At 45.2% G+C, this 13,023-nt stretch overlaps 1 protein-coding gene across 1 annotated transcript in view; it reads left to right on the forward strand.

Annotated features, from left to right (window-relative positions):
* PTPN14 (protein tyrosine phosphatase non-receptor type 14) overlaps positions 1 to 13,023 on the forward strand; it is a 158,805-nt gene that overhangs the window by 33,576 nt on the left and 112,206 nt on the right. The window contains exon 2 of the mRNA XM_073628385.1: positions 12,399 to 12,702. Within this exon, the coding sequence (XP_073484486.1) occupies positions 12,529 to 12,702 (174 nt within the window). The 5' untranslated portion in view covers positions 12,399 to 12,528. The remainder of the gene's footprint in view (positions 1 to 12,398; positions 12,703 to 13,023) is intronic.

The raw sequence follows: 13,023 nt of genomic DNA on the forward strand, positions 1-13,023 counted from the left end.
AAATTCCCGGTGATACAGCCAGTCCCTCTGCTATATTTGCAACTCACCGCAGCAGTCATGGAAGCTCATCGATCCCAGCGTGGTCGATTTTCTGGCTGTGCTGAGAAAACAGCCTGCCTGTCCTCCCAGTGGCCCAAGATTTGTGCTGACACACCTCCCCTGCACAGCCATTCACTGGGAAGATCAGTGAGCTTCTGTTTCTCCACCCCTATCTCTCATCCCCTTTTGAACCTGAGAGCAGAGCTTATGTGATCACAAAAAAAGCTTATTAATAATGTGTTCTATATAGTGTATGTATGTTTGTATAAACGTAAAAATTATTATTTTTTTTTTTTTTTGTTTTGTAGCGCAAAAATAAAAAAAAACCCCAGAGGTGATCAAATACCACCAAAATAAAAGCTCTATTTTTGGGAAATAAATGACAAAAATTTAATTTCATGTAGTGTTGCATGACTGTGCAATTGTCAGTTAGGCCCCTTTCACACTGGGGCGGTTTGCAGGCGTTATTGCGCTAAAAATACCGCCTGCAAACCGCCCCAAAACCGCCTCCGCTGTTTGTTCAGTGTGAAAGCCCGAGGGCTTTCACACTGAAGCAGTGCGCTGGCAGGAGAAGAAAAAATCTCCTGTCAGCCGCATCTTTGGAGCGGTGAAGGAGCGGTGTATTCACCGCTCCTAAACCGCTCCTGCCCATTGAAATCAATGGGACAGCACGGCTATACCGCGGCAATACCGCGGCTATAGCCGTGCTATACGAGTGGTTTTAACCCTTTTTCGTCCGCCAGCGGGGGGGTTAGCGGCCGAATACCGCGGTAAAACAGCGCTAAAAATAGCACTGTTTTACCGCCGACGCCCCCTACCGCCCCAGTGTGAAAGGGGCCTTAAAGTAACACAGTGCCTTATTACAAAAAATGGCCTGGTCATGAAGAGGGGAAAATCTTCTGGCGGTCAAGTGATTAAATGCACTTTTTGTGCATTCACATGCGATGTTTCACATATGTGCGAATTGGATGCCGGTTTCCTCGCATCCAATTTGCATGACATGTGGGTGTGACTGGCTCTCAATGGAGCCGGTTCACACATGTCCGGAGCGACCGCGGTCCCCATTCCAAGAGTCCTGTGTGTGTTTGGGTCTGGTTCAGGTGCGAATTCAGGCAAAAATTTGGATGCGATTCAGACCTGAACCAGTGAATAGACCCAATGCTTGGAACCGCAGCTGCACATATGTGAACCCAGTCTTGTGGTGTTTAATTTGGTGTCACAGTCCCATCATACCCCGGGACTGTGACGTCATAAGGGGCGGAGTCACCAGATGACATCATCCGGTGACCCCGCCCCATGCCTATATAAGTCGTTGCGTACCTCACACGCGGCATTACAGCGGGAGAGAGCGTCGCGTCAACATCGGAAGAAGAGAAGAGGGAAGAAGACAACAGAAAAGACCAGGCAACAGCTAGCAAAAGAGCAGAAGATAGTGGAGGAGTCTGGCAGAAGACACCTGACAGCGAAGGAGAAGAGGCCAGAGAGAGTGGAGAAGTCAGAAGACACCGCCGGAGCTGCCTAATTACTTTAAAAACCTGTGTAGTGTGTTTTTTTTTTTTTGACACTTTTTTCCCCAGGTGAATGGGTAGGGGTACGATGTACCCCATACTCATTCACATAGGGTGGGGGCCGGGATCTGGGGGCCCCGTTGTTAAAGGGGGCTCTCAGATTCCGATAAGCCCCCTGCCCGCAGACCCCGACAACCAACGACCAGGGTTGTCGGGAAGAGGCCCTTGTCCTCCTCAACATGGGGACAAGGTGCTTTGGAGTGGGTGGGGCACAGGGCCCCCCTGCCCCAAAGCACCAACCCCCCCCCCTGTTGAGGGCATGTGGCTTGGTATGGTCCAGGTGGGAGGGGAGTGCGCTCGCTCGCACACCCCCCCTTTCCTGACTTGCTGGGCTGCGTGCTTGGATAAGGGTCTGGTATGGATCTTGGGGGGGGGGGGGACCCCACACATTTTTTTTTTTTTTTTTTTGGGGTTCCCCCTAAGATCCATACCAGACCTTGGGGTCTGGTATCGTCTGGGGGGGGGGGGGGACCTCCAGGCAAATTTTTTTTTAATTTTCGCTGGGTTTCCCTCTCATGATTCTCAGCACACAAGTCGCACTGTAAGTCAGATTCTCTTGATCCGACTTGAACCATTTGATTTTGAATAGAGACAGAGAAACCCAGCGCGGAGTAACGTGCATTGAATTCAATGCAAAACGCAGATAAAATCGTGTTAACGCCATCCGTACTGGCTTTACAGCTCGTTTTTTAAAATGTCCGTGGGCATGTAGCTTAAAAGTTATCAAGAATGTGTTTAAACACTTTAAGACCGGGCCTATTTTTCAAACTTGTTTACAAGTTAAAATCTTTTTTTTTTTTTTTTTTTTTTTTTAAAGAAAATGTACTTAGTACCCCCAAACGTTATATATATATTTTTTCTAACACCCTAGAGAATAAAATGGCGGTTGTTGCAATACTTTGTCAAGCACATTTTTTGGAAAAAATACACTTATTTGAATTAAAAAAATAAGACAACGGTAAAGTTAGCTGAATTTTTTTTTTATATTGTGAAAGATATTACGCAGAGTAAATTGATACCCAACCTGGCACGGTCATGTCAAAGTTGCGCCTACTCGTGGAATGGCAACAAACTTTTACCCTTAAAAATCTCCATATGGGACTTTAAAAAAAAAAATACTGCAGGTTGCATGTTTTGAGTTACAGAGGAGGTCTAAGGCTAGAATTATTGCTCTTGCTCTAGCGATTGCGGTGATACCTCACATGTGTGGTTTGAACACGTATGCGTTTGCTTCTGCACGTGAGCTCGGTGGGACGGGGCGCGTTTAAAATTTTTTTTTTTTTTTTTTCATATTTTACCTTTTTTATTTTTACACTGTTCTTTTCATATTTACACTAGAATGCGATAAAAAAAAATGTCCCTTTTTAAGAGCTATGGGCGGAAGTGATGTTTTGACGTCGCCTCTGCCCTGCAATGGTATGGACCTGGGTGGGGGCCATCTTCCCCTCACTCATCTCCATACCTAACACGGAAGAGGACCTGATCACCTCCGCTGCTGCCGGCGGCTCCGGTAAGTGGCAGAGGGCACCAGAGGGGGGTGGGAGGGTGGGGGCCCTCTCCCGCTGTGGATAAAAGTGATCTTGCGGCAGAGACCACTTTTATCTGAAAGCGGACCGCCCACTGAAGAAGAGGATCCCGGGGTATGGCAGCTAGCTGCTGCAATAACAATGATACTCCTCTTCAAAGTACCGACGTATAATGACGCCGGGCGGCCTGGAAGTGGTTAAAAACATCTATTCATCAATAAATGTCCATGAAAAAATTTGAAAATGTTCTTGCCATTCCGTATAAAACATAAACGACAGTCCTCTTGCAAAGGGCAAAAGATGTACAAAGGTTTAATTCACACCAATTCCTCCACCACAGTAAAAAATGGGCGTTTGACTCCCTTAAACAATTTCGCCAAATGCTGTTGCCATTCACTCTCGTGTTTGGCAAATAAGCTCAGAGATATGAATGAAGAGCTGCTGTAAATGCCACACTCCTCTTCAAATGCCTGATTGAAATCTCTACATGTAGGTAAACAAAAAATCAGAGACGATGCCTCCAATAGTGTAAAATCACTTAAAATGATTCAATAAAAAAATATATTGCACGTACATCAAATACTAATAAAACAAGCCTTTGTTACATGGTACAGGAACATTCCTGGAGGCACTGTGCTACGATCTCACCACTCCTTCACTCGTTGAGCATCAGATCGCCTTCCCAGCCTCAGCATACAGTTGCTGTGTAGCCCCGACGCGTTTCGTCACTTCTGACTTTGTCACTTCCGGTCTTTAATTTTATTTTTTCCCAAGAATAAATGCCTGGACTACAAGCAGTGTGTATTTCTGGCATTGGCCCCTGGACGCATGTTGCCCTTAACGGAAATACAACTAAGTGCACCCCCCCAGCTCTGTCCATCTGCAGCAGCTAGAAGGCCTCATGTACACTGCTGCTGGTAAACAGATGTTTAGGAGCAGTTGGGTGTTTTTTTTTCGGCTGCCCCTGAACTCTTCTCTTCTCTGTTATCTTATCCGTACATGTACACAGGGTCCTTTTATAGTTGTTCTAGGCACTTGAGTTGAGAAGCATTTTTTTGGAAAGCAAAAAAAAAATGCGTTCAGGACGGATGTTCAGAGGCATTTGAAACGCCAAACGCCTGTAACAGCTTGTAAACGTGGTAACTCGCGTTTAGCCGCGTTTCGTATACCGGTGTTTTTTATTTTTGACTATTTGAAAAAAAAAAAAAACTTTTTTAAATGTCAGTTACTATCTGTCAAGTTAAATCGTTCAGGAGAGGTTGTAAAATGTCCCGTGTATATTAAGCCTAGTGTTTGATTGGACAGAGCGCTTGTGGCCTCCAGCTGCAGCTAAAAGCTTAATCCTCGTGCATCGGGGCCAAACGCCTGGTGAGCATGGGGCCTTACTCGAGTGATTTGTGGAAGGGGAAAAATGATTGGCAAGCAATCTTTGGAATGTGTCTTGGATGACCTATTATCACAGCCTTGCCCAGGGTATTGTCTGCCTGCTCCCGGCATAGCTGAGTTTTGCCCTGTGGGAAAGAACGAGCCGTGCTCTCCTATTATTGACTCAGGTTGGGAACATTCCTGCTGCTTTGGTAGGAATATTTTTCTGTGCTCAAATATTTGCATGCCTGGAATCGCTGAGAAAAAGGTAATCTTTCCCTGATCATTAAAGGTGGTCCGGCAGCTTTCTCCAGCCATGAAAGACACAATTCTCTATCCAAATCCAGCTAAATCCCACGTGAAATGCTTTTCAAGGACTTGGGTTATTTGTCAGGGGAACAGATGTTACACCTGGTAGATCAAGGCTGTGTGATTCCTGCCGACCTTTGGATGTTTCCAAGCGTGCAAATGTATTGTAGGAGTGGGCCACGGGAGTCAGCACTCCTATTACAGGGACCCAAGCATCTACAAAATTAAAGTGGTTGTAAACCTCACACATGAAATATGAACAAAGCATATCCCTCTATAGTGTGTACTTGTCTCAATCCAGACCACTAAGTACCATTCCTGTCTGCTGCCTCGTTCCTTTGCTATCAGCATGACTCGCTTCTGACATTCTGACACCAAGAGAAAAATGGTGATGGGGAGGGACCTCGAGCTGATTGACAGCCTCAGCTCTGTTCCTATGTGAAGGGGGTGTGTCCCTTCCCTCCAATCTACTCTGAGCTCTCCTTACTGATGTAACTTCAGGTCCCGCCCCCTGCTTTTCAGAGCTGAGAGATCCTGTGTAAATTCTGCACTTTGAATGGATATAGGAGAAATATGGCTACAGATAAACAGGTACAACTTAGGAGGATTTGTATCACCTTGACCAGTCACTACACTGGGTATATGTGAGGGTTTAACCACTTACGGACCACCCCATCGTTGTTATGGCAGCAGCTAGCTGCCATAACCCCAGCATCCTCTTCTTTAGCGGGCGGTCCGCTTTCAGATAAAAGTGGTCTCTGTGGCGGATTCGCCACAAGATCACTTTTATCGGGGGGAAAGTTGGGCCCCATCCTGCCGCGCTCCGGTGCCCTCCGCCGCTTACTGGAGCTGTCGGTAACAGCGAAGACGATCGGGTTCTTCTTCCTGTTAGGCATGGAGATGAGTGAGGGGAAGATGGCCCCCACCCGTATATCATATATCATTGCAGGGCGGAATCGACGTCAAAACGTCACTTCCACCCATAGCCCTTAAAGGGACTTTTTTTTTTTTTTTTAAATGACATTTAATTTTTTTTTTGAATTTCAGTGTAAATATGAGATCTGAGGTCTTTTTCCCCCCAGATCTCATATTTAAGAGGTAATGTCATGCTTTTTTTCTATTGCAAGGGATTTTTGCATTCCTTGTGATAGGAATAAAAGTGACACATTTTACACTCTTCTTTAAAAAAAAAAAAAAAAAAAAAAGTAAAATAAATAAGAAAAAAAAATATATTCTTTTAAACACGCCCCATCCCGCCGAGCTCGCGTGCAGAAGCGAACGCATACGTGAGCAGCGCCTGCATATGAAAACTGTGTTCAAATGACACATGTAAGGTATCGCTGTGATCTTTAGAGCGAGAGCAATAGTTCTAGACCTCCTCTGTGACCCTGTGACCACGTCCTTTGTAGTGACGAAACGCATAGGGAGGAGTGGCATGCTGACATCACCGCGTGCTGCGCTAGTCCCGGAAGGAATGGGTGGTTGTTCGAGAGCCAGCCGGCTCGATTTTATTCTCTTTGTCTTATTCGTTCTATTATCTACTAAGTGTCAATTGTTTTTTCTATATTAAAGTTTATAAGGTTTTACACTATGCGAGCATTCTTTTGTTTTCATGGGGATTTTACCATCGGACTGCATTGAGTGTATCGCTGCTGCAAGTGAGGAGCTGTATGTCTTCCATTGAGACCACAGGCTGGGTTATTAGCCATCTGCGTTCTTGGGTCCCCTGTCATAAGGGACCACTAAGTTCCGGTAAGCGGCAGTGTGTCTGTGGAGGCATCTTTCCTATTCCCTGCACAATTCTGTGGTGGTTTGATAACCCACATCATATGGACTCACTCTTTGTTTTATCACCATCATTTAATATATTTTTTTTTATTAGATACATTTTTTGTTAATCAACTTGTTTTTTTGGGTTCTCTAACCCATCTTACACACACTCCATTTTTACAGAGAATTATATTTTTGTCTATTTATGTGTTTATATCCAAAGGGTATTAGTATTGGGGTTCATTTGCCTCCACATTTCAGAATTGCTCATACCTCCACTGGTGTTTAATGCATTGGCCCATTCGTTGGGTTTTTTTTCATCATTTTCTTTTAGCGCAGCTCCATTTTGTTTTATATTAGGAACAGCATGCAATAATTATTATGCAAAAACTGACAATTATGGAGGAGCTTTAAAAAAAAAAAAAAAAAATTGATTGGAGGACTGGAGCTCCGCTTTAATGGCCCTGAAATTTACTTTCCATGAAATCGTTTCTTACTGTGTGTTTTCTGCCTCCTTGTAATGTCCTCAATGAGCTGCCAAACCTCTACTTTTCCCTCTCACTTTGTTTGGAATGAACAGTGCAAGTTAGTTACAGTCAAGTGCAGTGCTCTATGCACACTACATATCCCATAGTCCACCTCTGGGGGGAGCAAGAGAGGGGGGCTACTTTCCTACATAACCGTGGGACCCTGTGAAGTGAACGTAAAAAAAAATAAAAAAATACTTTGGAGATTTAGAGGAGGTCGAAAGCAATAGAAGGGGTTTTTATTTTTCAAATCCAGAGTTTAGTGTCACTTTAACCACTTCAGCCCCGGAAGGTTTTACCCACTTCATGACCAGGCTATTTTTTGCGATACGGTGCTGCGTTGCTTTAACTGACAATTGCGCAGTCGTGCGACACTGTACCCAAATTACATTTTTATCATTTTTTTCGCACACATAGAGCTTTCTATTGGTGGTATTTAATCCCCACTGGATTTTTAATTTTTTTTTTTTTTTTTTTTTTTAGCAAAAAACGAAAAAAGACCGAAAATTTTGAAAAAAAAAAAAGTTTTTCTAAGTTTTTGTCTGTAAATTTTGTAAATAAGTAATTTTTCTCCTTCACTAATGTGCGCTGATGAGGTGGCACTGATGAAGGGGCACTAATATGCCACACTGGCCACTGATAGGTGGCACTGGTGGGCAATGATGGATGGCATTGATGAGCAGGTTTCTCCTGCGAGGAGACTCCGCTGTTCATCTCTCCTCGCCACAAACTCTCTCAGTGTGAGGCGAGGAGAGCTGATAAACGGCGCTTCCTTGTTTACATGTGATCGGACACAGTTGATCACAGGGTTAAAGAGCCGTGTCATCGGCTCTTTACCAAGATCAGGGTCGCGCCGTGTCCTAGGAACATGGCGTGGCCGCGACCACCGCCCTGCACTTCCCCCGTGGGCGCACAAGAGCGGCGGTTATGACGTCCTCACAGAACGAGAGTGCATCCCGCCCGCCGTCATTTTACTATACGGTGATCGGGAAGTGGTTAAAAAATAGAAATAAAAAATCCTGTAAGGCAATTGCATAATGTGCTAGTATGCATCGTACATGAATTATTAATAGACGCGCAGGGGGTGCCATTATTTCCTTATGGCACCTTCGCACAATGGCAAATAAGCGAGTGCCAAGCAGCATGGTGCCGTGCGATTTTTACAAAAGGGTCAGACTTTCTCGCAGGTAGTGCAGCTCATTGGAATGAATGGGCTGCCCTACATGTGATGTGTGTAGCCGTGCGCATTCTAGGTCTCGCCACACTGGTGTGAACCTAGACTTAGACTTGCACCACCCCCCTTTTTTTTTTTTTTTTTTTTTTTTCCCTTTAGCATGGGAGGGCTTGCTGGGACTTGCAGTTCCCCAGCCAGAAGGCACAAATTCTCCATGCCTGTACAAGTTTTTGACTAAAAAGTGAAAATGAAATTTTTTCTGAATCAAAGCGAGTTCTTTAAAGCTCTCTTGTTCTGCAGGACCAATCATCGATGGCGGAGTCACTTCAAAGGCGCCTTCTTCTCAACACTCATAAATCTTTCTGTGGAAGTATCAGCCGAGCCCGGCCAAGTCTCTCTCAGCCCACACTCTGGAGAGCACAACTATGTTTTTGTCTGAAGTATCTGCGCGGTGACTCTGCGGGGTTGTGGGTTTAGGAGATTTCTGTCAGGGAGTGCTTCTGCTTTGATAACTATTCCAAGTTTCCCTTTCTTTGGATAAGATCTCCTATCTGATATAATGTTTAGAGGGGGGAAAAAAATCTGTTTTTCTTCTCCTTGCTGGCAGCAGTAGGTGTGTTTCCTGACCAAGGATGAGGACTACCGTACCAGGCCGAAGAAGTCAGCCGGAGTTCATTTTCTGTTTTTCAGTCTTTTTATTGATCTTTTTTTGTAAAATAATAACAGTAGTACATATAAATCTATGTCTTCAGGTCATAGATTGTGGAAGGAGAATGAGAATTTAGGGTCCATTCACAGCAGCCTGGTCCTGAGTTGTGCAGCCTGAGTAGGCACAAGAAGTCGCTCACGTGGCATGGGTGCCATTCAGAGAACACTGCATTTTTTTCAAAGTGTATTCTGATGAGGTAGGGTGGTGACTAGATATGGGAAGGTCTGGGAAAAAAATGGAAAATTTGTGGAAAACATTTTTTTTTACCCATATCCCCTCCCCCCCAAGGACATTTTTTTGTTTTGGGTTTTGTTTTCGGAAGACTTTGAAAAGTATTGAATTTTACAATGATAAAGAATATATCTATGACATGGTATTCAAACTCTATAACATGAAGATCTTAAAGTAATATTAAAGCTTTATTTATTTAAACTTTTACCTGTTTTATGCAGTGGTTTTGCACAGAGTAGCTCCAATCCTCATCTTTTTAGGTCCCCCTCCTGGCTCCTCCACCAGGGGGCACAGCTACATGCTCGCTTGCTCCAGAACCGCTGCTTGATGCGTCCAAAAGACACAAAGAGCCGCGGATCCCCCCCCCCTGCTCTCTCCTTATTGGCTCACTGGCTGTGATTGACAGCAGTGGGAGAGTCCCCATCCAGCTGAGGCTATCGTGAACTTTGCTGGATTGGAATGGGCTTAGGTAAGGAATGGGAGGGGGGGTAAAAAACCTTCAGCCTTTAGAGCCACTTTAATGAAAGATTTCTGAGACTTTATGTAAAGTCTTACTGTACATTATTGCAAGGGAGAGAGCGAGGGGGTGCCAGTCTTTTCCCAGCCAATGATAGGACATTATCTATATGGTTGAAGTGGTTGTAAACCTCAAATGAAAAATAAGCAAAGCATATGTATCTAACCGAGGCCTGCGGTTCGAATCTGGCCCTCCAGGACATTTCATGTGGCCCTCGCACCCGGGAGGGGAGTTGAAGTGAGATGTGAACAGCCTGTGAAAGAGAGCTGAACCCTGCACACTGTGCATAGCAACCCCCTAAACCCTACATTCTGTATATAGTGCACTCCTCAACTCTGCACGTGGCGCACCCCTGTTCGTAGAGCGCCCCTGAACTCTGCACGTGGCGCACCCCTGCATGTAGAGTGCCCCTGAACTCTGCACACGGCACCCCCCTGCACGTAGAGCGCCCCTGAACTCTGCACATGGCACCCCCCTGCACGTAGGGCACCCCTGAACTCTGAAAATTGCTGTCCTGGTGGCCTATTTCTTGAAAAGCTGTTCGTCTTCTGCATATATTGCAGTTTTATGGCAAAAAAAAATGAAGCGCCATGTCAGATTTCTGTAGCATAAACAATCGATTTTTCTAAACTTTAGAAGTGGAATCATAAAACGGAACCCAGGAAATACAATCAGCAAAAAGAAATAACTTTCTTTTGAATACAGTTGGTGAGTGGGGGAGGGTTCATAAATGTAAAAAAATCTTTATATCATTTATGCTGATTGATGCAAAAGGCACTATTTGTGCTGTAAACGATCAATGATGTGTCGACAATTGGGGGAAATGTTTTGATACAATGATGGCTTTATCACAGGCACCTTTAACAGATCTTTATTAAATACAACTGTTTTTTCAAACGATTTTCTTACCATGTATGGCCAGTTTTAGCTAAAGCTTACCTTTCATTCCAAAGGTCTAACGCCCACAAGGGTCACCGGCGTTTGACTTTTCTCCCTGGGCTCTTCCAGGTGCCGATCTTTGCCTGTTTTGATTGGCCTGCTCGGGATGTCATAACTGTGCATGCGCAGGAGTGCAGTCATCCTGGCACAGGAGTTTAAACTGAGCTGCACATGTGCAGTTTGGTGTACATTCTGCAGAGGATTGTCAACAGGCAGGTAAGTGTACTTTATTGCAGAATCGACATTGCATGTCTCTTCTGCAATAAAAAGCCTGCCTGTCTGCAGGTTTTTTGTTTTTTTCAGTTCTGCTTTATGATCTATTTTATGGTGAACAGGAAGAGAGGAGAACTTGCAATAGCCTCTGCTGCTGATTGGTTGTCGTACAGATCGTACGCAGGATCCCTGGAATTCAGCACTCATTGTTTAATGTACAGTTAATGTAGACCTTGGAATGTATTTGTCATAACCACAAGGCCGTTTTCTGTGAAATGTGACTGACACACATCTGGTGGTTGGCTTAGATTGGTACTGTGTGCAACACAAACATTTCAACACCGATCAGGCTGACGGGAGATCATTTTCAGGTCTCAAGGAGAATCTCGGGCGTAAAAAAAGAAATCTTTGTCCAAGTTTGCCATACATAGGAGACTCATTTCTCCTCCATTTGACTGCAGGAACTGGGCTTCCTCTGAAAACAGGAGAACCTAACCACTAAATTGCCACCTCTCTGACCTCACCCGCTACTATGAGCAAAATAAAAGAAAACTGATCTAGAAGTGTTAACACCACAGCATTACAGGAGTCTTCCCTGTTGATCCTGCCAGTAGGTCTGGTATTTTTCCACTTCTCTAACAGAGTGACAGCCTTGTTCTGCAGAATAGTCTTGGCTATGTAGTTTTAGGTGGAGCTGCATTTTGTGCCCCAGTATGCCCAGCCCACTGCATCAGGTACCCCGGTATGCCCAGACCACTGCATCATGTACCTCCGTATGCCCAGACCACTGCATCATGTACCTCCGTATGCCCAGACCACTGCATCATGTACCCCAGTATTCCCAGCCCACTGCAGCACGTACCCCAGTATTCCCAGCCCCCTGCAGCGTGTACCCCGGGATGCCCAGCCCGCTGCAGCGTGTACCCCAATACAACCATCTCGCTGCAGCATGTACACCCTAATGCCCATCACACTGTTACATGTTCCCCATTATTGTCTAAGCCTATGTTGCCAGTCTGTGAGTTTAGTCAGTATCTAGGATGAATATATCTAGTTCAGGGACATTTGATTCATAAAAAAACTATTTATATTTGTCGTCAACCCAGTATGACAGGAGAAGTGTCAGTACAATAGGTGATCATATTTTTTTATTTTATTCCACCTTCTCAGCCTGTGTAATGCATGTGAAGAAAACTCCGGTACAAGTGCTTCTATAAATACCTCCTCTAAGACCAGACTATTATTGAAAGTGTCTATAGTTCTTGATTATTCTATCGTTATTCCTTTTTATACTCGCACATCGCCATAGCAACCCCCAGGATGGCGGTGAAATACGTTTACCCGGTGCCTAGTCTACCCAGACTTCAGAGTCACTAGTTTGATGTGCAGCATCGCAGAGAGGTGCCCCAGCCGGGTATAGTGGACTGTGCTGGAGAAGGGCCATATTTCGGAAGGAGGTGTTCTGTACTGTCATGTATGGGAGACTAACCACATGCTCTGTGTCTTTGCAGCTGGCGATATCCGTGACTGTGCGCTGGGTATGGACGACTCTCCTGACCCCTGGAGGACCACAGTAGTTTGCTCCGTGAGATTCAAGGCAAAGTAGGAGGGTGCCGGTGAGGGGCCCACCAGGCCGAAGCCATGCCATTCAAGATCAAGCTGCGGAGGACCAAGCGCTACAATGTCCTGAGCAAGAACTGCTTTCTGAGCCGGATAAGACTCCTAAATTCCTCTGAGATCCAGTGCACGCTGTCCATGGACAGTACGGGACTGGAGTGCCTGGAGGCCGTAGCCCAAAGACTGGAGTTATGTGAGGTAAGGCTGTTTTCCCACCAGAGGTGGACAACATTTTGTTCAAAGTTAGGCTTAAAGGATACGTTCACTGGGCATTCCGGAATTGGGCGATTCTGCCCACTGTTCCAGAATCGCGGCAAAACCCAGGATGCATTTGCGAGGCCTTTACTTCCTAATTGCACCCCAATCGCGGTACGATTTTTGCAGCGGTTGTCGTGTGATAAATCGCAACGCTGTCGCCCAAAAGTAGCTTTATGAGCGACAAGCTTTGCACGTTGTGATTTTCCCACAATTGCAGCGCCATTTATCCCAGCAAACTTGCACCACGATTGGGGGACCATT

Source organism: Aquarana catesbeiana, linkage group LG04 (assembly GCF_042186555.1).
Source record: "Aquarana catesbeiana isolate 2022-GZ linkage group LG04, ASM4218655v1, whole genome shotgun sequence".
Taxonomy (NCBI): Eukaryota; Metazoa; Chordata; class Amphibia; order Anura; family Ranidae; genus Aquarana; species Aquarana catesbeiana.